We start from the raw sequence: 20,544 nt of genomic DNA, 5'->3' as shown, positions 1-20,544 counted from the left end.
ACCAATCAGGGACGTTGAAGATTTGATGATCATTTAGACTGTTATGCAAACTAACCATAAAATAACACACTGTTAAATAAACATTGTGATATTTTGATTGTGGGTTCGTGTTCTGGTGGATATCCCGGGCGAATGTTTGTTTTCTTTCGAAAGAAAGGGGAAGAGTTCATTGTCTTTCGTCATCAATTCGATTATTGACTCTTTTGGGTAAGAACTTGTGATCCTCTTTTCGGTTAAATACTATTTTCCCGTTATCGAGTAGAGATCTTCAAAATCTTAATAAGTTTCTGTTACATACGTACCTGGTAGTCTTTTGTACCCTGCATATATGTGAGAAGTAAATTTCAATTAATGTAAGAGACATTATAATCGACAAAATTGAAATACATTTTTGTAACTTTCACATGTTTGAGCATTTTAGGATCGTCCACAATAAACGCGTTTGGATGGTCTTAAAACACTCTTGCGAGATTTAAGATTCAATGTTGCCAGTTTTAATTCACGTTGTTTCGCATTTTTCATGGCTTGCAAAGTTGCGAATTTCGTCGTGATTTACAATGTTGCGAGTTCTTTCATAAGTTGAAATATTGTGAATTTCAATGGCTCCACTGTTTTGAGAAATTCACATTGTTCCCAGTTTGATTGTTTTTTTGCTTTTAAAATTCATATTGTTTCGATTTTTCTTTTTCCGCGTCACGACTGAAGAACCAAAGACAATGGGAATTATCTCTTTAGCACTAAATACAATTCACATTGTTTGGAGTTTTTTTTTTTCATTCATATTTTTTCCAGTTAATTATTTACATTCACATTGTTCCCGGTTTCTCTTTATTCTTATTGCTTCCAGTTGTTTCTTATTAATATTTTTTCGTTTCTTATTTTTTTTCACTCGCATTTTTTTTCCATTCACATTTTTCCAGTCCTATACAATTCACATTGTTTCCAGTCTCAAATACAATTCACATTGTTTCCAGTCTTAAATACGATTCACATTGTTTCCAGTCTTAAATGCAATTCACATTGTTTAGTCTCAAATACAATTCACATTGTTTCCAGTCTTAAATACGATTCACATTGCTTCCAGTCTCAAATACAATTCACATTGCTTCCAGTCTCAAATACAATTCACATTGTTTCCAGTCTCAAATACAATTCATATTATTCCTAGTCTCAAATACAATTCACATTGTTAAGAGTTTCTTTTCTCCATTCACATTGTTAAGAGTTTCTTTTCTCCATTCACATTGTTAAGAGTTTCTTTTCTCCATTCACATTGTTAAGAGTTTCTTTTCTCCATTCACATTGTTAAGAGTTTCTTTTCTCCATTCACATTGTTAAGAGTTTCTTTTCTCCATTCACATTGTTAAGAGTTTCTTTTCTCCATTTACATTGTTAAGAGTTTCTTTCCTCCATTCACATTGTTAAGAATTTCTTTTTTCCATTCACATTGTTTCCAGTCTTAAATGCAATTCACATTGTTTTCATTTTTTCTCATTGTTTCAAATGTTGAAGACCATTCAAATTCTTACTAGTTTGAAACCATTCGCACATTTTATATCGTGTTTTTTTTTTTTTTGCAGAATTCACATTGTTGCAAGTTTTTTCAGAATCTCAGCATTGTTTGTTTTCTTTTTTTTTGCAACTCCCATTGTTAAGAAATCATTATTATGAATGGTTTTTTAAGCAAGTGTACTCGAATGGCAAGAAGGAGGATAAGTCATGGGTGATCAAACAGACTAATCGAGAGTGCGGTGCAAAAATATCTATTCAAAGAAATTTTTTAAATATATTTTTGAATTGAGAGGCAGAAAAGAAAAAAACGTTGTCGTTACCGCAAACGAAACATCTCATTCTTTTTATAAATCTGTATTACCAATGTTTTATAACCCATCTTGTCACACAAAGTTAAGATCATGTTTCGTAACTCATTTTATCACCAGCTCAATGCCATATTCTGTAATTCATCTTATCAAAAGATCATTATCGTGTCTGGTAACTCATTTTAGCTCAAGACTGCGTTTTGAACGCATATCTAATGTCATCATGTGAGGTTTATAACGTATATTTTAATGCCAATAATAATAAACCCGAAATCACGTTTTTTTTAATTCAATCATTCATAAAGTCATATAGAGTGATATTCTCTTATTATAATATTGAGATTGTGTGTTTTTTTTTAACTCGGTGCACACTTGCTCATTTTTGTCGCACTATGGCCATTTTCTGCACACGAGGTCTAATTAGAGCGGGTTCTACAATTTATTGCCGATTCCAAACGGCAGTTTGTTTGGTGCTCTAACCCCCTCGGTGTGGGGGATTCCCTGCGGTTGTAATCTTTTTCTGCGGTCGCGTCACCGTTTCTGTTGTACCCCTGGGTTAGGAAAGTTCCTGACAAGGACGAACTGGGTGTAGAACTCGCGACACCTCTACCTCTATAAACACATCCTTTGGTACTTTAGGCGAGTATCTTGTATATCTGGGCTGCCACACCACACACACACACAAACTATCTAGTTTTTTTAACTTATCTATCCAAAGGTAGGTATCGTGTTTCTTTATTGCTGCTGTTAGAACGTCGAGATTAAAACACGATGCCAGGTGCGTATATAATAACAAGAATTTAAAAAATACAATTTCAATAACTTCTGCTGTCGTGAGATCAAGACCGTTTGTTTTATGATATGGTCACTGAGATTAGAATCCAAAATTTTTTTACATATCGTCAGTAGGTGTGTCATCACTAGATCGTGTTTACTGTAGGCGCTGTAAATAGCTTTCCTTGTGTAAACTGTGTGTGTGTGTGTAAATAGCCACTGTAAATCCTTATACAGTCGCCTTAGTGTTTACTAACTAATCTTTTCACAAGAGATTGAGATCATGTTTTGTGATTCATCTAATCATAAAGTTGAAATTGTGTTTTGTGGCGCATCTTATAAGGATGAGATGTGTTTTGTAGCTAATCTTATCATAAAGTTCAGATCATGTTTAGTGACTCATCTTACCAAAACACTAACATCGTGCTTTACAGCTAATCTTATCGCAACACCAAGATCGTGTTTTGTTACTCATTTTAGCATAAGCTTAAGATCGTGTTTTGTTGTTCATTTTATAAGGCTGAAATGTTGTTTTATCACTCGTCTTATCATAAGGCTGAGATCGTGTCTTGTAGCTGATATTATCATAAAGTTTAAATCATGTTTTGCAGCTAATCTCATTACAAAGTTGATATCACTCTTAGTGTGACTCATCTTACCATAACACTCAAGATCATGTTTTGTGACTAATCTTATCATGAGGTCAAGATCGGGTTTTGTAATCTTATAATAAGTTCTAATCCTGTTTTGCAATGATCTGATCACTAAAATCATGTTGTCTCTCATCTAGTTTTTTATAATTCGTCTAACACCAATAACTTCAGGTAACATTAAAAAAATGTTTTAATATCACCATTCTTATTTTCAGGTGAGTTTGCCGACCAAGATGCTACTCGATGAACCGAATCTGTCAGATTCCATCAATGATTTCGCTGGAAGTGACGAGTATTTCGTGCCATCGTCGCCACCATCATTCACGGGAGATCTAACGACATCCTCGATCGAGGCGACGAAATCAGAAAGTTCTCTACAGTTCTATCCAGAACATCCTCATAGCCAAGAGCGATCTCTCGTAAACGATCTCTTAGAGGTCTTGGACAGTTTCCTCAACGAAGACGGTTCCTCAAACACCCAAGAAAGAGCTGATAGCGACAGCTTCTGTTCAAGTCAAGGAGGCGCCCACCGCGAAAACAACTCGTTGCCCAGTGACTTGGCCGACATTCCATCGGGCACTTTACTCCCATACAACGTTGGCTTCAATTTAACCAGGCTGCCGTCACCATCTTCGGTGGCGTACAGTGAGGGCCACGGAGAAGACGATGGTTGCAGTTTGTGCTCGCCTTTTAATAGAGATTACACAGCTAAGAGACATTCGTCGAGGAAAGAGCATCCGACTCCGGTGAAGAGCATTATTTTGGACCAATCACGATCGCTTCATTCGTCCGACAACTCCAATGTTTTCATACAAGCTCCAGAAAGTCCAAAAATGCCGCACGGTAATGTTCAAAAATTCGTCATCGAATCGATCCCCTCCCGTCCATCGAAGGACGATGGCTGCCATTTCAGACAGCGGGTACCTTCTCCGGAAAATGGCTGCAGGCACAGTCTGCAGGACAGATGCGGTTGGATCGAAGAATGCTCCGATTTGAACAACCTCATAACTGACCAACGGAGCTCCGCAACAGCTGCCGCTGTCCCGAACTGTTCAATCAAGCACGAGTCGTACGAAGAAGTCGAATACAGAATGGGTACCGAAGTTCAGGTGAAAATAGAAAACCCATCGAGTCCCTGTTGGTTCGAGTCCAGCAGAAGCCAAGGCATATCGAATTTCACGAGTCCTGCGAATAACTTACGTGCTCTGAATCCGGAAAGTAACGCTCCGACCTCGCAGAAGCTCTTCCAGTCGGCCGGCGGTGGTTTCCATTGCCACTGGGTGGACTGCCGCGCGTATTTCCCGACGCAGGAGCTGTTGGTTCGTCACATAACCAGTGCTCACGTCGACCAGAGGAAGAGGGAAGACTTCAGCTGCCTTTGGATCGGATGCCCAAGGAAACTGAAGCCGTTCAATGCAAGGTACAAGCTGCTCATCCATATGAGGGTCCACTCCGGGGAGAAACCGAACAAATGCATGGTGAGTAACGATTCGTAAAAGCATCGTAACTTTCAATAACACACTCATGATTTTCTAGTGTTTTTACCTAAACTTAAGATATTGACGATGGGTATGCGTAGATTAGGGGCCGTTCAAGTATTACGTAAGCAAATTTTTTTAGCCATTTTTGATCTCTTCCCCCCTTGTCAGCAAAATGTCAACATCACTGCCCCTTACCTCCTAACACATATTGGCGGGATCAGAAACGTTCGTGGGGGGGGGGGGGGAGCTCGTGCGCCTCCCTCCCCCCAGACGAAAAACAATTATTTTTTAATGCAGAAAATATTTTTTTAAAAAATTAAAATTTCGAAAGAAAATACCTTTATATGTGTTATTATAATCGATTTCTGTTAATTTCAATGCTATTTAAAGGGTAAGAACTCAAAATTTGTCTTTAAAAAATCGATTGCGGCCCACCCTTTAAGCCATATATAGTAAACCCTTGACCCGCAGACCAAATGTGGCCCTGAAGGTTATCTGATGTGGCTTGGCCCCCTTCAACCTAATTTTGTAAAAATGAACTAAGCGGCACATTTACAAATCGCTTAAATGACCCGTGGAACAATTCCAGAGCATTTAAGTGACCCGTGGCACTGAGGTAGGCCTCAAAGATCACCCCCCCCCCACATTCAAAGATCACCTAAGTAACCCGCGACACACTTAAACGATCCGTGGCACATTTAGAGATCCCTTGAGTGACATGTGGCACAGTTTTAGAGCTCCCCAGTGTGGTTCTACATATCACTCGAGTTACCCGCGGAACATTCCCAGATTACTAACTGATCCGTGGCACAGTTCCAGAGCACTTGAGCGGCCCTGAAACATTTCCAGAGCACTTGAAGGATCCGTGAAACATTTAAAAATCATTTAAGTGGCTCTGTAGGGGATGACTTATCAATCGGAAAACCCTCCCTCCCCCCCCGTCGACGCTGACGTAATACTTTAATGACCCCTTAATCATGGATTAATGGATCTCGCAACAATAAAATTCTAATGAAACCGTCATTAATCAATTTAGAGCTCGTTCTACCTGCAAATTTAAATTTTTACAAATTTTTCCGGTTGATTTCGCTCTCCATTCTCTGAGACCAGGGGCGACCTCTTCATCTTTAAAGAGTGATCGGGCTGGAACAGAGTATTCCAAACTTGTCTCATCGCACCACTTCATAAGACCTTTTTCCATCTTTCCTCCCCCCTTTCCACTAAGCTAACCCTTAAGCCGGGTCTACGACCGCAGTGCTATGTAGTAACTCCGCGGGAAAACCAGTTGTAGGTTGTGGCTAGCACAGTGCATGCTATTTTAGTGGACGATTTTGCGTAGTCAATCCCCTGGGAAGCAATCAAGGGAAACAAAACTGCCCAGCACTGTGGACGGAGGCTTCGTTTCTTCGTTTCCCGTCACAGCTGGAGGCGCTGTACATATTTTTTGTATACACATTGTGTATTTAGACCATTCTCAAATCTCTTCCACTTCACCATGCCCACTTCAACTACTGCTTCTTCGTACTTGCCCACAAGTCTTTTCCACACTTCTTTCGAAATACCAGACTGCGGTCTCGGCCCTTATGTGCCACTGGGCGCACGTGCAATTTTTCTCCCTAGTCATTGGATTTATCTATACATTTTAGTGAAATGGCTTGTCCGTTGCATCGAGTTGATGGCTGTCTACATGGAGAGAAAGACGCGAGTGATTCGATACTTGCGAGCACGGGGGCAAGGGGAGCCGCCACTTTAAATCTCTGCTAACTTTTCCGACACAACTCTGCCTCTTTTGAGGTAACGGGAGTAAGGTGCTCTGCATCAGTCCGGGGTTGTGAGCGGTTCTATTTATCTATCTTAGGAAGTTTTAGGTTTTACGTTGGATAATTATTTTTTGACTGCTGCGCTTAAGCTAGAAAATATGGGGGCATTCGCTGGGTGGTGATGTCCTGACTCATCCTTCCCCCGTTTAATGCGCTCTCTCTGAAATAATGCCGATTCATCCTTGAGGAGAAATACCAGTTATGTCTTATCCGCTCTATTTACTGCCCCTCTCCCGTTGTTGTCATCGTGACCATGGGGGGTGGTCTGCAATATTTTTCGAGTCCAGAGTGCTTCACAATTTTAAGAAGAGTAGCAATGTGTTGCCTACGTATGCTAAAAGTATGACCAGCATAAGCGAATTCTCTTCGATGATTAATTCTCGTACCGATCGAGACCTCGCGAGTATGAAATCATGCACATTGAATTCTTGGTATTTTGGAGGGCACCACGGTGATCGCTAGCGAATTCTCATTAATGAGCAATTTTGGACCGTACTCTCCCGTGGAGATATCTAAATTCTCAAAGTTCTCCAGTCTTTGGTTTGATGGAATAGAATAGAAAGAAAAAGGGTTAGGGGAAGAGAAGTTATACGTATATAGTTTCCGCAGAGCCCGATTTCCGCGCAGGCAAATGAAAGTCCGCAATTTTAGAGAGAGAGAGCTTCAAAAGTGAGCAACAGCGCAAACTATGATGTGCTAAACATTTGACAGCCTTGTTTGTTAGGCAACCACTTCCCCCAAATCAGTGGTTCTCAAACTTTCGGCTATCCGCGGCTCCATGGAAACGTTGAAACGCGGCTCCCCCAGAATTAATGAAAACGAACAAATCGCCCAAGAACGAGCTACAGTACTTCAAAGCACTGAGCAGGCATATATATATCAATGTCGCCAGAGCTCGCCACGACACCCCCTCGGAGTCGCTGCGCACACTTTGAAAATCATCGAGTGAAACGGTAGTAAATTGCTTAATGGCCGGAGATGTACTCGGTTTTGGAGAAGTTTGTTAGAATAATTGTAACGTTGTAGGCCTGTTGCTCTCTGCTTTTCAACGGGGAGATCGGCTCGCATTCGCGCCTCGAAGTTGGGAGCCGAAGAAAACCAACTCCAGTCGACCACCACTGCGGCGACGGTGGGGAGTCCATCACTATGACCACTCCACCATCACAGCGGCTAGGATGAAGCAACTACTTAATCATTCACTGACTGGCCAAACTTCTTAATTCCTCTCTCCCCCCCCCCCAACAACGAGCCCCTTGAGTCAAAGTCAGACTCTTCCTGCATTGCAGTTGGCATCAGTTTCGGCGTTCTCATACCGAGTATACGGTGGCCAGATGTCCCGGTTTCCCGCAATAAATTCACTGTCTCGGAAAAGGATTTCCGTGACGCCTATTTGTTCCGGTTTTATTTTGCGCAATCAAATACCGAATGAAATAGAAACATTTTCAAATACAGTCCGTCCCGCTTAATCAGATAACGGTTAAAACGTTCTGCAGCCAAAATTTCCCCCATAAAGACAATGCCAAGGTTTCCCGCTCAATGGACCCGCTTACAATTCAAGCGACAACTATGAATGTATATTAACCACTCTTTATGTACATAATATTTTTATTTTAAAAAAAAACATTTGAAAATTGTAAAAAAATATATTGCCAGTGAAGACTTAATAGAAAACCTGGACTTAGAGGGTTTGAAGTGCCTAAGCTGTCTTCAGTTACGTATTTTTAGTTATTTTATTTTGGTTCTCTGTAGAACTAATATAGAGAGGGCGCTAACGTTTTCAATGGAAGTAAAAATCTCAAAAAGTCTGCACAAATGCCATAGCACAAAATATAGCTTCATGAAGTATGTCGAAATTTTAGAAAAACGATCACGAAAATAAATCCCCCCCCCCACCCATTCACGATGTGCTCCCTTCAATCCCGTATATATACTGGATGTCCGACATTTATAGCAGGGCCGTCATTTCAACTTTTTCCTGGCGGGGGGGGGGGGGCAAAGCACATGTACTCAATGTATGTACACTGCTCAAAAAAATTAGGGGAGCAAGCAAAAAAGTGAAGAAAACCGTGCGAGACAGCCACGTATTGGCATACAATGGATATCAATGCGCAATACAGAAAAAAGACGTAAAAAAATTTGGTATTAAGCTTTAATTCTTTGAAAATATGGAAAAAACATGAAAAGATGATTTAGGGCAACAATTTGGTTACATGTGGACGATAAAAAAAAGTACTGTTTAGACATGATGCATGAGTTTTAATAGGGCGTGTGGTCTCCTCGAACAGCTAAGACTGCTGCACACCCGTTTGCCATGGATGCGATGAGGTTATCGATCAGACTTTGGGGAATACTGTTCCACTCCTCAAGAAGTGCAATCTACAAGTCTCGGACAGTAACAGGCGGCCTTGGTCGCGCAGCAATGCGTCACCATGTTTGGGACATGCTCGATTGGATTCAGGTCAGAAGAGCACGCTGGCCATTCCATACGCTGTATTGTTTCAGCTTCAAGCATGTTCTCCACCAGACGAGCTCTATGCGGTCGGGCATTACCATCCTGGAAAACAAAGGAATCTCCAATGGCTCCAGCGTAAGGGATGACATGAGGTCGTAGTATCTCGTCTGCATACCTTCGGGCCGTCAAAGTGCCATTCCGAATGATATGCAGGTCCGTACGTCCGCCTATGCTGATTCCACCCCATACCATCCAACCAGCTCGTCTGTATTGTTACCTTTCACGAACGAATGCGGGGTTATTTCGAGTGCAGGGGGTCCCTCCATACCAGAACACGTCGGGTGTCACACTCCAGACTGAATCGGGACTCGTCTGTAAACAGCACTTGGCTCCAATCATGTTGCTCCCAATCTCGATGTTCAGCAGCCCATCTTCTTCGGGCCGCACGGTGGCGTGGGGTCAACGGAATGCAGACCATTGGCCTACGTGCATAGAGCCCTCCCTCATGAAGCCGATTACGTACTGTTTGGCTGGACACCCTTCGTCCTGTTGCCAAGAGCAACCGCCTTTGCAGCTGCGTAGCATTCTCTGTTCTGTTTCGACGGGCTGTTAACCGTACATACCGGTCATCAGTTGCTGTAGTGGTGCGTGGCCGACCTTGCCCTGGTCGACGTCTAACATTTCCTATTTCTTGGAATCGATTCCACAGCCTTGCAACAACACTTCTGGCGACTCCAACAGCGTCCGCGACGCTACGTTGTGTTTGCCCGGATTCCAGTCTGCCTATAACACGCCATGCCATGGATTCCGGTAAATCACGTTGTTGAGACATCCTCAAGTCACCTTGTCTCAAAAAAAAACAATACTGCGCAATCGAATTTCACAGTAAAACAGACGTTTCTGCAACATCCCGATTTCTGCCCTTATCTCCTTTTTCTGGTTTTTGACGTCATGAACTTTGATTTGCATATGAAGTTTTCTTCTTCCGTTTCCTGCTAGGCTTTAAATTATGGATGATTCATTTCATGTTACTTATCGGTACACATCTTTGCGTAATTTTGTTAAAACCATGTGCTCCCTTAATTGTTTTGAGCAGTGTATATATATTTGTATATATATTCCTACCGATTCATTGGGGGTTCCGGGGGGGGGGAAATGGCTCGGGGATCTATGAGGGTCTTAAGTCAGCCACCTCGTTGGGCAATTTGCCTGTTGTGGCGTTGTACTTGTACTTGTACTTGTGTAGATATATATACCATTTTTAGTGTACTTTCAAAAGCCGGGGGGGGGGCGCAACGGCCCCCCCTAAATGACGGGCCTGATTTATAGTCGCCCTATCCTGATGTTTTAACCATTTTGGCAAGTACGATAATATTTTCGTAATACAATGTAAGTTTGGAATTTTATACTTTTTCTTTTCTTTTCTTCAAACCGAGCACAACTCAGGTCTATCGCCATGGGCAATTTACTACCTGCTAGTGAGTTGTGCCGGAAGTGTAAGTATGTGTACCTAACAGTCTGAGTGCGTATCTAGTGTTGTGCATGATTTTTCTAGTGCTGCCATCTATACCTCAGAAGTGCAATGACTGAATATTTGTACTGTTTGTAGGACTGTCGCTCTCTGTGGCGAGACTTTTTAACGGGGAGATCGGCTCGCATTTGCGCCTCGAAGTTGGGAACCACAGAAAACCAACTTCAGCCGACCTCCACTGTGGTGACGGTGGGGCTCGAACCCGCGCGATGCGAGTCCGTCGCTATGACCACTCGACCACCACAGCGGCTGCAATTTCATACTGTAATGTTTAAAACAAAAAGCGTTTCAACAAAATGTCCCGGTTTTTACTTGGGAATCGATCCCGGTTTCTCACGTATCTCATCTGGCCACCCTATACATCCAGCACATCGTTTTATCCAGGGTGCCCACGATGCAATTAGGACGGCCCATTCCCAAAGAAGATTAAAAAATTATTCCAATAAGTCTCTTCTTAGCATAGAAGCCGAGCAACAAGAGAGCAACAGCCACTACTGGCCTATATTTTCCCACCCAAACTGGTTGCTAAATCAAAAGAGCAAACAAAAAAAACCAAGAGCAATATCAAGGTCGGCAACGAAAATGTCTAAAAAAAAAACAAAAATGTCCGACACGAACTCATGAATGACTTTATACGAGCTGTTAGTTCTTAGAAGGGTGGGAAGAAAAAAAGAGCTCGACAACGAACAAATGAATGAAATAAATTTTACCGCCACAGACGGCCATCAATGGGATTCTGCGCGAGCAAAAAAAACATGGCGCTGACCTTATGCCCTTGGTACAGACCACTTAATAAAGAAAACGATATCGTTTCAGAGATATATATATAATATTTAAAACGAGAAGAAAGAAAAAACTCGAGATATAGATGGAGCAGCATCTGGTTGCCAAAACGGGAAAAGAAATGGCCCGACACATTTGCGTCTTGGACTCAAAGGTCTTGACCTAAACTAGTGTCAAAAAAAAAATGGTCTCCGTCGGAAATACATGTTAAAAGAAACAAGAAGAAGCTGGATTAGTCTTTGACGACGACGATGCTAATTCGCGTAACTCGGTGGCTGCAATGGGTGACGGTTTTTTGTTGTTTTTTTGTTTTATCGGGACATCTTTATATTTATTCATTTATTTATTGCGTGTGTAAAGGTTTCGCGGGGGCTGAAAAAAGATGCGGCGTCTTATTACGGGACGACGACGAAAGAATACGTACAGGCATTTCCTCTTCTCGAATGGCAGTTGAGTTATCTCACGATATATGTTAAGACGATCGTTTGCTGGGGGGCGGAATTGGGTATTTTGCGGCCCCGGGGGTGCGGAAAGAGCTTTGCGCTCCCCTCCTCTGAAACGAAGTTTTCCGATCCCCCCAGTAACCGTGAGCACCCTGGTGCACGCCAGGTTTACATTGGCACTCGATAATGAGTATTAAATATTATTTCTCTCTCTCTCTTTCTCTTTCTTTCTCTCTTTCTCTCTATCTTTCTCTATCTCTTTCTTTCTCTCTCTCTCTTTCTCTATCTCTCTCTTTCTCTCTATCTTTCTCTATCTCTATCTCTTTCTTTCTCTCTCTCTCTCTCTTTCTCTATCTCTCTCTTTCTCTCTCTCTTTCTCCCTCTCTCTTTCTTTCTTTCTTTCTCCCTTTCTCCCTCTCTCTTTCTTTCTTTCTTTCTCTCTCTCTCCCTTTCTCTATCTCTCTTTCTCTTTCTTTCTCTCCCTTTCTCCATCTCTCTTTCTCTCTCTCTTTCTTTCTCTCTCTCCCTTTCTCTATCTCAATTTCTTTCTTTCTCTCTTTCTTTCTCTCCCTTTCTCTATCTCCCTTTCTCTCTCTTTCTTTATCTCTCTTTCTCTATCTCTCTCTCTTTCTCTACCTCTCTTTCTTTCTCTCTCTCTCCCTTTCTCTATCTCTCTTTCTCTATCTATCTCTCTTTCTCTATTTCTCTCTCTTTCTCTATCTCCCTCTCTCTTTTTCTCTCTATTTTTCTCTCTTTCTTTCTTTCTCCACCCCCCCCCCCTCTCTCATGGTTCCACAATATGCAATTGTCGATAGTATTCAATATCAATTCGACATAAGTTTGGTCGTTGGTGCCCGCTACCCAGCGAAAAAATTTCAAGTGTGCTCCTAGGCATTTAAAGGTTGGGGGGGGGGAAGGGGAGGGTGTTGGGCTAGAGAACCGACTACCCAGGGCCACAAATAGATAGTCCTTCAGCTGGGCAAGCATGAGTTATGCCTCCCTCGTATAACCATGAATAGTTTTAAATGAAGAATTTAGTGCCCCTATCTGGTACAACGCCCGGGACACTAGATTGACCTGCATCCTTCTCTTGGCTTGGGGGGGTCTGTGAAACCCCTAGGTCAGAGGGCTCGATGTCTGAACTTTAGAGTTCCTGGACAGAATTTTAAGCTGTTGGCTTTGTTAAGAACGTCCAAGTCAAAATGTATTTTTGCCCCATTTTGCGGCCCGGTGCCACCGCACCCTTCGCACCTGCCTAAGTCCGGCCCTGATCGTTTGAATTGATTTTAGAGGTGGAAAACGCTCGTACGCATCGCTCTGCAACACGTTGAAGGAGTTAGATATTCACATAACATTCTAAAAATTTAAATATTGCGATGATTATTGAGAAAGCATGTGCGTACAAGTGCAACAAAGCGTAAAATAATGTTTTACAAAAAAAAAACCACTAAAATTTTGCGCAACAAAAAACATAAGCTAAAAAAGAGTATAGCAGTAAGCTTAGTTAAACAGTTCAGCATTATCAGCCAGGTGGTGAAAGGACCCGTGTATCATCTTGGGGGGGGTGACCAAACTTTCAACACAGACACGTACATTCCAACGCGTACCAATTCGTTAGAAGTTCCGCAGAGGAATGTGGACGAGGTTCATGTATGGTTTAGTAGTTGCTATGGTAGTCTTTCGACCTTCTGTGGGGTGAAAGGAAATTTTTTTTTTTTTATGCTATATATATGTGCTCCCATGGCCCCCACAAGGGGGAGGCTGACAGGGCCCGGGACTATTCTCATAATTTTTTTGTTTTTTCACGCCGCAAATTCACTATAAAGGGGCCCGTGAAAAGTCTGGTCTGGGTTGCCGCCAAAGATCCCATCCTAGGGGCCCTGCTCCAGGATGTGGGGGTCATGTATGCCCCTCAGCAAGGTATGTAGGTTATCGGCTGGAAGTTGTGTGTGTGTGTGTGTTATGGCGCTGTTTCCACCTTTTCTTCTAGTGAAAGTAAATTTTGTATGCAAGGTCCACAACAAGAATTTTTTTTTGGGGTGAAAAATTTTTCTATGCAACATCTCGCAACAATATGTGTAATTTACCATCCCGGCAGTTGTTAAGGCAGTGTTTCGACCTTTCTTTTACGTGTGGAAGGGAATTTTTTTATTGCAGCTTCCCTCAACAAGGTGCGTAAGTTATCAGCTGGCAGTTGTCATGGTCTTGAGCCCGACACGCACCTGCGCTGCACCAAATGCTGTCCAGAAACGACGTCCTTTCACTTCAGTTCACCGGTCGCCCATCTTACGCAGACCATGGATGCTTGGCAAACTACGTCGAGAGGAATCAAAAGAAAAGATAAGGAAAATGTGGTGAAATTATTTAAGCAACATCCCGAGAAGATAAAGGATCCGACTCCTCCAGCTCCTGTAATTCCGGCACCTACTCCTCCGTTAAGATCACCGTGTCTCCACCCCCACAGAGCGCTGGTGGCACCCATGGCCCCCACATCCTGGAGCAGGGCCCCTAGGCTGTGATACTTTTTGCGGGGCCCCCCCCGACCACGCTTTCACGGTCCCCTTTATGATGAATTTATAGCGTGAAAAAAAGGAAAAAGATGGTGAAAATCGTCCCGGGCCCCCAGGGCTGGAGCCTTGCCAGCCCACCATGGTGGCACCATTTGCAAGCAAGGATCAGGATGAATCCCTAATCTAAGGAAATCCCGGAGAAATTTTCAAGATCTTCAACAGTGATCAAGAGTAAATTTAGATTAGGCGGATTGAACTGTCCGAGCGAGCGCAATGGGTTGCTCCGCCTTTCTGTCATACAATACTTGAATAGATCAAACTTTTGATTGCGCCTTTTGCGAAATTGATTTTATACAACTTTCTCTATGATTGTTCATTATCGGTGCCATAGTTGCACTTTGACTATAACTTGATTGATTTGATTCTTCGATCTACATAATTCTAATTACGATGCACTATTTGTAATTTTTGGCGTTTCAATAAACTTTTGGTTTTGCCGGAGATGCCCTGGTCGTCGTAGTCCCCCGGGGGCCTAAGTGCTTACGCTGCTTCATGTGACAGTGCCTGGGTGTCTCGCGGTTTCTCCAGTTGTTATGGATGGAAGTGTTTCGATCTTTATTTATCAGGTCAAAAGATTTTTCTATGCAACGTCCCGCAATGGGCTATGTAGATTATTGGCTGGCCCGTTATTTGCTATGACGGTGTTTCCATCTCTTTTCTTTCGGTTTAACCTTTCTTTCTGTTCCCACCTCTTCGAATGAAAGGAAATTTTTAATATACAAGGCCTGCAACGAGATCTTTTCTTGGGGATGAGAAGAAATTTTTCTAAGCAACATGCCACAACACAAAGTGTGCGGGTTATCGGGCGGCAGTTGTTATGGCAGTGTTTCGACCTTCTCCAGCTGAAAGAAAATCTTCCCATAAAACGTCCTTGAAAAAAGATGTGTTATTTATCATCCGGCAAGGAATGCCATGCACGACCAGGCTCTATCACGTGATTTCAGCACATTGCCCCGAAGGGCGTGGTGTTATCATTCGGCAGTTGTTATGGCAATGTCTCGACTTTTCTTTCGGTTGAAAGGAACTTTTTTCTAAGCATTGCCCTACGATACGGTGTGTGTCAGGGCAGTGTTTCCAACTTTTAGGGGTTGAAAGGAAACTTTTCTGTGCATCGTCGTGTAAATAAAGGCGTGTAACTTATCGGCTGTGGCAGTTGCAATGATAATGTTTGGACCTTCTTTTTTTTTCTGCAATGCCCCTTAACAAGGTGTTCAACAATATTATTCATCCGGCAGTTGTTATGGGCAATGTTTCGACCTTTTTCTCAGATGAAAGAAAAAATTTCAATGCAATTTGTCCTTCAACAAAGTGTGTGTGAGTTATCGGTTACAGTTGTCAAAGCAGTGCTTCGGTTTTCATTTATCGGTTGATAGTAAGTTACCAGATGTACACCACTCCCTTTCCGAGAGAAACACCAGAGCATTCCCAAAGGTTGGACACCATCTTAAAGAACTGCTTTGCCGCTGTGGTGGTCGAGTGGTTATAGTGACGGACTCGCGATGCGAGGATCCGGGTTCGAACCCCACAGTGGTGATCGGCTGAAGTTGGTTTCCTGTGGTTCCGAACTTCAAGGCGCTAATGCGAGCCGATCTCCCCGTTAAAAAGTCCCGCCACAGAGAGCAACAGTTCTACAACGATAAGTCATTCAATCATAACACTTCACTCATAGTTAGAAAAACTGGTGGCAGATGGCAGCACTACACATAACAAGCATTACAGAGAAACAAGAAACTTCACGTCAGGTTTCACTACACGTACACGCACATTCCCGCATGTACCGATTCGTTGATGATGTCAATTCATATATACATATATGCATTAGATCAGTCGACTCCACCTTTGACGCTGGGGGGGGGGGGCGGCGCAATTGTTAGTAGTGTTTCGATCTTTTTTCTGGTTAAATGAGATCTCATTTCGCCACTGAACAAGCTATGCAGGTTTTATTTTGCAAGTAATTGATACCAGCGACCAATATTTTGATCTTTTTTCGAGAGGAAACTCTTTCGTGCATTTTGTCTTCTCTCGCTATAAGGTAAAAATTTCAACGGTGGGCCGTCATTACAGCGTCTCACTCCGATTTCACGGCCAGGGAACATTCGCGTGCATCGCCTCGCAACACGGTTTGGCAAACGATATAATTCGTTATTACATTTTTCACGAGCGTAATTTCTTCGTGGTGCGTTGAAGTGATCGAATTCTCGAGTCTGCAACTGCGTCGATACACGATAACCACGGAATGGCTGGCCATTGTTCGCAATTAGGATACCTTTTTCGCATCTGATGCTTCTTAATATTCCACGTCGGAGACAGTTTTGAATATTTTTCGAAATTAATGATTGGAGTTCGTTACCCCCCTCATGGTGACATACGACCGGATGTCGGAGGCATCAGGTGGCACAAGAGAGAGAGACGACAAGAAATGCAAGTTGTGCATCTGCTTATGTATTTATTGCATTTCTTTCTTTGATCTTTCCCCTTGTCTTGAATCTGACAAAAATGAGATAAGACGTTTTTTTTGCTTTCTTCTACGTATGGCTTCTACAATGGCATATAAAAAAACCTTCCTTTTCCCCCCCATTTTTTCATTATCCTTTTCTACTTACGTATTCTTGAATTACAATAGCTATATGCATTACTACTACTACTACGAATTGTATGTGCTACGCAGCAGGAATTTAATACTGGACATGTTGCAACGCGTATGCGGAGCATGCGTTCCAGTGTTTTTTTTCTTCTGCATTTTTATACTTGTGGCCTCATTACTTCCACTGTCATCTGGAATGGCAAACGTTGACTGTGTGCGTAATTGTTCGAGGACCTCCCCCTGAGAGTCCTTGGACCTAACATTCCGTAAGCATTAATATAACGGTATCAGCGTTATCTGCGGATAATGAGGATAAATATGTATTTCCGCTTGTTATATAGGGTCGAGCAAAGTTATTTAAAAGAATGGAAAAGCATTTAATGCTGTTGAAGAATTAGCGGTTGCTGGTACGGAGCAATATACAGCGATACCTTGGTTAACGAACGCCTCAGCTTACGGCTGATTTTTCGTGATTTTTCTGCCTGGGCTAACGAATACTGATTCGACTGACGAACGTTTTCGTTGACGTGGATGGACACGCTCATGTAACACGAGCATGTCGTGAGCTGAATTTTGGCACCAATCATCATCGGCGCAATTAACTCCTATCCAGCACGGAATCTTTTTCCAGATGTGCCTCCACTTCTCTTTCTGAAAGCTGAACCATTTCCTGTAAAATGAAAGATTCAGTTGATGTAAAAAGCGCATTGAAAGAAGAAACTATGTTTTCAGAGTACGCGTTCTTTCAGTGCAAGACTCAAACTCAACAGTTTGGGAATTACAGGAGCTCATCTTTTCCATCTGCGTGTATCAGGCACAAAAATGAGCTGACTATGGGGGCCACCTACGAACTCTTGACTGGGTCATATTTTAGTTGCGGGCATTGTGATCTTCAGTATCTGATCTTCCTATAAATTCTCATTAACCAGTTTTGAAGCTGTTCATTATATTCTTCGGTCAGATTTTTTTCTTCTGGTGTTTTAAGGAAACTTATCTTTAAATTTTGGGCCTTTATCTGGAACGTATTAGACGGTTTTCTATGGAAAAAACACAAACCTATGAGAAATTGCGAAGATTTCGGCTAACGAACGTGATTATTATGTTCGTTAGACAGGGTATCACTGTATATGGGAGCGAGAATTGACTTAACCAATCAACTCGTACGACGTGACGTTCACGTCCTTTCGTGTTAGCTATCTTGGAAGTTAACATGAAAATATACAACTTCAAACACGGCGCGTGACATTCACGTCAACGGAATTAAAGGCCCAGTTACGAAAGGACGTGAAAGTCACGTTGTACGAGCCGATTGAGTAAAATCTGTGCGCAGTGTTTTCGCATAGGCCCATTTAAATCAGAGTTTGTTGGGTTAAGTTAGAAGCAGGGCCGTCTTAAGAGCATCTTGGGCCCCCCCCCCCCCGGGCCAAATGATTTTTCTGAGGCCCTACCAAGCAAATTCTCGAAGATCTCAACCAGATCTCATTTTTGTGAGGCCCCTTTTCTCTTGAGGCCATGCCTTGAGACGGCACTGGTTAGAAGTCCTCACAGAATCCGACATCTTTAAGAGGCGGAGAATCCGTAACGAATCATTTCGGTTGGCCTGCCCGCTATAATGGCTCAATGAATAAACTGCATGAAGCCACCCATGACTGAACAATTCGAAGTGTTTTCCTGTGTTGTGATTTTGTTGAACTGTTCCAGCGGCATATGATATCTTTTTCAGGGCTTTCCGAGGCTTCCCCGGCTCAAGCAGCGTTAACTTCTTCCACCATGGCCCACGTCTCAGGACACATCGCTTATATCTCCTTTATAGATATAGAGTTGAACGCGGTCGGTCTTGATGTTGCGCTGAAATGCCTTTTGTTATGCTGCGCAAATTTTGCAAAATGCTACGTATAGCCGATTCTCTCATCCACACAGGAGAAGGCTGGCAGGGCTCCGACCTGGGAGCTGAAGAGATAAACCCCCATAATCACGTATTTTTCCACTATAAAAATCGACTACTGTACTGAGGGACCAACACAAAAACCTGGCTCAGGAATCCACCAAAGATCCCACCTCCAGGATGGGTTGGGGAGGAGGGGTGGGAGTATGGCAATATTAGCATGGAAATTATCTGACTTTTTTGCCCCCCCCCCCCCCACTTTCTGTATCCCGATCTGTGCATGCAAATTCAAGCATTCACCATCTTCACTTTAAAATATGGATGACAGATGGCAACGCCAGTAAAAACCATGAAAGCAGCACAACTCTGTGAAAACGTTATAACCCCGCATTATACATACAGCACGTTCTAGCATGTACCGATTCGTTAGAAATTCCGCAGAGGAATTTGTGCGAGGCGCATGTACTGTCAAGTAGTAGTAGTAGTAGTAGTAATCCGATCCGTGATCGTGTGACTCTCATTGGACCTTCAGAAAAAGTTTCGAAAGAAGCAGGAAATAAGAGGTGGGGAGGGGCCGTGTGACACAAAATCACTCCATACAATATCATACTATACTCAACAGTCACAACATGCCATTGGCCCCCAGCTTCTTCAGTTCTACCACAACTACAGTGCCGTCTCGACTCGTGGGGCCCACCCGAACACGGAGGCCCCACGGTACATGGGAGAGTCTCATGATTGTGAGACCTGGTACTATGATTTTCGAGAGTAAGTACAAATATTCAAACTGAAAGCAACCCCTTCCCATCCCGTAACATCACTTGCCCGGAGGCCCGTGCTGATCTTGAAACAGCCCTGCAACACTAGATCAGATCTAGCTTTGATATTTCATGTTACGATCAGACGCGGATTTAACGGTGGGCCCGACTTCTAAAGAGCCCAGGAGAAAACCCCAATTTCACACTTTTTTTTTTTCCAAGGGGCCCAATATTTTCTTTTGCGCCCGGGGCTTCGACTGACTTTAATCCCCCCACTGGTTAAGTTTCAACAGGGGCGCTCAACCTTTAGTGCGGGGTCAGTGTTCAATGGACTATAAACATGTCGCGGGTCGCTTAACCCTTTATATCCTGACGGTAAACTCAAGCAGGGTTTCCCTAGGAGTAGAATTTCTGCGCCGCGTACAGCGGGAAAATGCTGATTGGCTAAAAACCTGAAATTCAGGTTTTTTTTACCACGGGCCGTTCAAGTTTTGCGTAAGCAAATTTTTAGCCATTTTTGACCTCCTCCCCCCCCCCCTTGTCAGCAAAAGTCAGCAAAACTCTGACCCCCTCCCCCTCTTGTCAGTAAAATTTCATCAACTCTGCCCATCTTAATCCCAACGCATATTGGTGGGATCAGAGACGTACACGGGGACATGGGGGGGGGGGTTATCTGATGCGGCCTGCCCTCCTCAAACCTAATTTTGTAAAAATGAACTAAGCGGCACACCTACAGATCGCTTAAGTGTCCCGTGGTACAATACCAGGACATTTAAGCGGCCCGTGGCACATTTTCAGATCACTTAAATGACCCGGGACACAGTTCCAGAACACTTAAGCGATCCGTAACACATTTGAGTGACATGTGACGGAGTACCGGGGGCAGATCTGGAGCTCGCCGTTGGGAGGGGTAATTTTACAAGTTGTTGTGAATAAGGTGACCATACGTGTTGCAGTTTGTGCCATGTTTTCCGGATCAGTCCCCGTTTT

General features: G+C 43.0%; 1 protein-coding gene across 1 annotated transcript in view; it reads left to right on the top strand.

The window, feature by feature from the left end:
• LOC149080904 (uncharacterized) overlaps positions 1-20,544 on the top strand; it is a 35,802-nt gene continuing 15,258 nt past the window's right edge. Inside the window, exons 1-2 of the mRNA XM_089237586.1 lie at positions 1-207; positions 3,463-4,725. Of these exons, the coding sequence (XP_089093712.1) occupies positions 3,481-4,725 (1,245 nt within the window). The 5' untranslated portion in view covers positions 1-207; positions 3,463-3,480. The remainder of the gene's footprint in view (positions 208-3,462; positions 4,726-20,544) is intronic.

Source organism: Pholcus phalangioides, unplaced genomic scaffold, assembly GCF_987345545.1.
Source record: "Pholcus phalangioides strain wild (caught in Gottingen) unplaced genomic scaffold, Ppha-v1.0 ptg000010l_1, whole genome shotgun sequence".
Taxonomy (NCBI): Eukaryota; Metazoa; Arthropoda; class Arachnida; order Araneae; family Pholcidae; genus Pholcus; species Pholcus phalangioides.
Note: the sequence above shows the minus strand (reverse complement) of the source record. Positions and strands in the feature narration are given on the sequence as shown.